We start from the raw sequence: 2,723 nt of genomic DNA, 5'->3' as shown, positions 1-2,723 counted from the left end.
TGCATACCTGATGTTATTAATATTTTCTCCATTTACTTTGAGGCCTGGACATTCTTCTATGTTTCTAAGGATTGTTTCACTGTACATGTTAAAGAGGTCTGGTGACATAACACACCCTTGCCTCACTCCTTGCCTCAATAACCGTAAACATTGTTAAATTTCGATAATATGCGTCTGCATTGTTACACGCCGACAAAGATTTCTAAGCAGTTGTTTGTGTGGAAAACACATCGATCTACATCTGTTTCATACAAGTGAAAAAAATGTCATCGCCGGAAAGGAGACATTACAGCAGATATAAATAAATGGATCTAGATCTAGATCTAGATGAATATCAAAACCTCTGTGGTGTAATGTCGTGTATCTCTTTGAAGGATCACGTGACTTCAAAATGACTCAAACAGCGGTGTTATAAATCATAAAGTTGACTATGCATGATATTCATGATCAAGTGCCAGATCTAAAACAGGTCTCGGTAATCATGGTTCACAATTCATTTCTCTGCAAGCTGCGAAACAACAAAACAAAACAAAGCAAAAACCCTACATCACTCAAGTCACCAATCTGTTCGAGTTCTCCTACTCTAAGTAAGTTATTCTTGGTCTATATTTTATTATTTCAGGGGGGATGGGGTGTTGATTTAGGAAGAGTTTTACAATTTACAGCACGTGCAACATAGGTCATATAAATGCCGAAGATTGGAAGTGTTACTAGAAAGTACCCCTGGTACTGGCTCTGTTGCAGTTGGGGGTTTTTTAAAATCAAATACAGCCTTATTTTCTTTACTCTCTCCGCCTGCCTTAGGTAGATAGTTTGGGGGGACGCCACTGATGCTCTGTTGAATGTCTCTATCTTGTTGACCTCATTGTCTTCAAATTGTAAGTGTAAATCTTTCATGCGGGTGGTTAGCGGGTGCTCTGGTGTGGTTTGCTCCTTCTTTCTTTTCAAACATCTATCGTCCTTATATCTCTACCTTCTTTTTCTGTATTTGTCACTCGCTTGCAGCACCTTTAATCGTCTTCACTTAAATAACTTAACTGCGTTGCGAGCGTCGTAAAACGCTTACTAAAACAAAATCTTTCACGCCCTCATCGGAACTTTATAGATCATACAGTAGGCAGACTGATTTGACTTCGCTTTTCGAGTCCAACCAGGGCTGAGTGGAATTTAGAATGATATATTAAATAATGTACTTGACAAAATAACGCCCCCATCTAGGACATATTCTAAGAATGAAATAGACAAGATTATCCTATCAGACTTAGTAACGGAAACCAACTGAAAACAAAATAGGGAAGACCAACTGGAAGCTATAGAGACACAACAAGAGATGAGGCAATCACCCCGGGTCTGGATTTGCCGAAATTGGAAGTAATGGAAGACGCTCCCACGGACAGGCAAGCGTGGCCTCGAATGCTCTCCTCCTTATGTACCTGACGGTATAGGGAGAGAGTAAGTAGTAAGATACTCCAAGATCGAAAGAACTGCCACCGTCTTGCCAGCAGAAACAGTGATACCAACTACAGGGACAAGCAGACTATCAGAAGAGAGAGGAGGCATAATCCGACCACCCCAACAACGACATTCCAGTGTCCCCACTGCAACATACATTGTACATCGAGAATCGTATTTCAGCCACATGCGCGTCCACGGATGAGCTGCAGGATTTCATCGTCATCTTCGGAAACGAAGGACTACCTACACTCGAAGACTGATGTCACGTCTTCTGCATGAGACCTGAAAGATATGATCACGCAGAGCCTACTACTACACCACAAAAGCCTGCAAAACGTCATGAAAAGGTTTAGATAAAGCAATTGTCAAATAATACAGCCCAGCTTTGCGTTATTTAACTCAGACTGAAAATCAAAACTCTAACAATATACCAATAAATCTTCTTTTCTTTTTATTGAAACCAAACTCATGACTCAAAACTTTACTTTTACTAACTGGAATTTAAAACTCTAAACTCAAACCTCAAACATGGGTGGTTGGTGGGTGCTCTGGTGTGGTTTGCTTCTTCTTTCCTATCGACATCTGTCGTCTTTATCTCCCCTTCTTCTTTTTTACGTTTGTTACTCTCTTGTAACACCTCTAATCTTCTGGCGCTCATATGACCTCATGCAGTTGCGAGCGCCGTAAAACCCTCAACTATAATTTTTTTTAAAATAATAAATAAACCTCAGACCAACCAACCATTTTTCTCTCCAGACGCACGCTAAAAAAGCCATGAGTCAACCAAACAAAGACCGGAAGCGGAAGATGGACGCGCTAATCAGCGGCGATAACCCAAAAGCAGGATGTTGTTCTAACGCAAAGACAGCCTGCATGGAGGGCAGTGCTTCTGGGGACTCACAGGTGTGTGTGTGTGTGTGTGTGTGTGTGTGTGTGTGTGTGTGTGTGTGTGTGTATCTGTGTGTGAAATTGTGTGTGTGTGTGTGTGTGTGTGTGTGTGTTCATGCACGTGTGTATGTGTGTATGTAATAATAATAATAATTGCATTTATATAGCGCGTATCCATGCTCAAGAGCAAGCTCTATGCGCTTTACAACTGTTATTACCTCTGTGTGTGTGTGTGTGTGTGTGTGTGTGTGTGTGTGTGTGTGTCAGTGTGTGCGTGTGTGTGGACGTGAGTGTGCGCGTGCGTGTGTGTGGGTGCACGTGTGTGTGTATGTCTGTCTTCGTGCACATGTGTGTATATGTGTGTGTACGAGTGTGTGTAT

At 41.7% G+C, this 2,723-nt stretch overlaps 1 protein-coding gene across 1 annotated transcript in view; it reads left to right on the top strand.

Moving 5' to 3' along the window:
• The window catches only part of LOC101857151, a 10,753-nt gene that overhangs the window by 1,086 nt on the left and 6,944 nt on the right, over positions 1-2,723 (top strand). Inside the window, exon 2 of the mRNA XM_013089207.1 lies at positions 2,212-2,358. Coding sequence (XP_012944661.1) covers positions 2,230-2,358 — 129 coding nt within the window. The 5' untranslated portion in view covers positions 2,212-2,229. The remainder of the gene's footprint in view (positions 1-2,211; positions 2,359-2,723) is intronic.

Source organism: Aplysia californica, unplaced genomic scaffold (genome assembly GCF_000002075.1).
Source record: "Aplysia californica isolate F4 #8 unplaced genomic scaffold, AplCal3.0 scaffold00895, whole genome shotgun sequence".
Taxonomy (NCBI): Eukaryota; Metazoa; Mollusca; class Gastropoda; order Aplysiida; family Aplysiidae; genus Aplysia; species Aplysia californica.
This window is presented reverse-complemented; position numbering and strand designations above follow the sequence as displayed.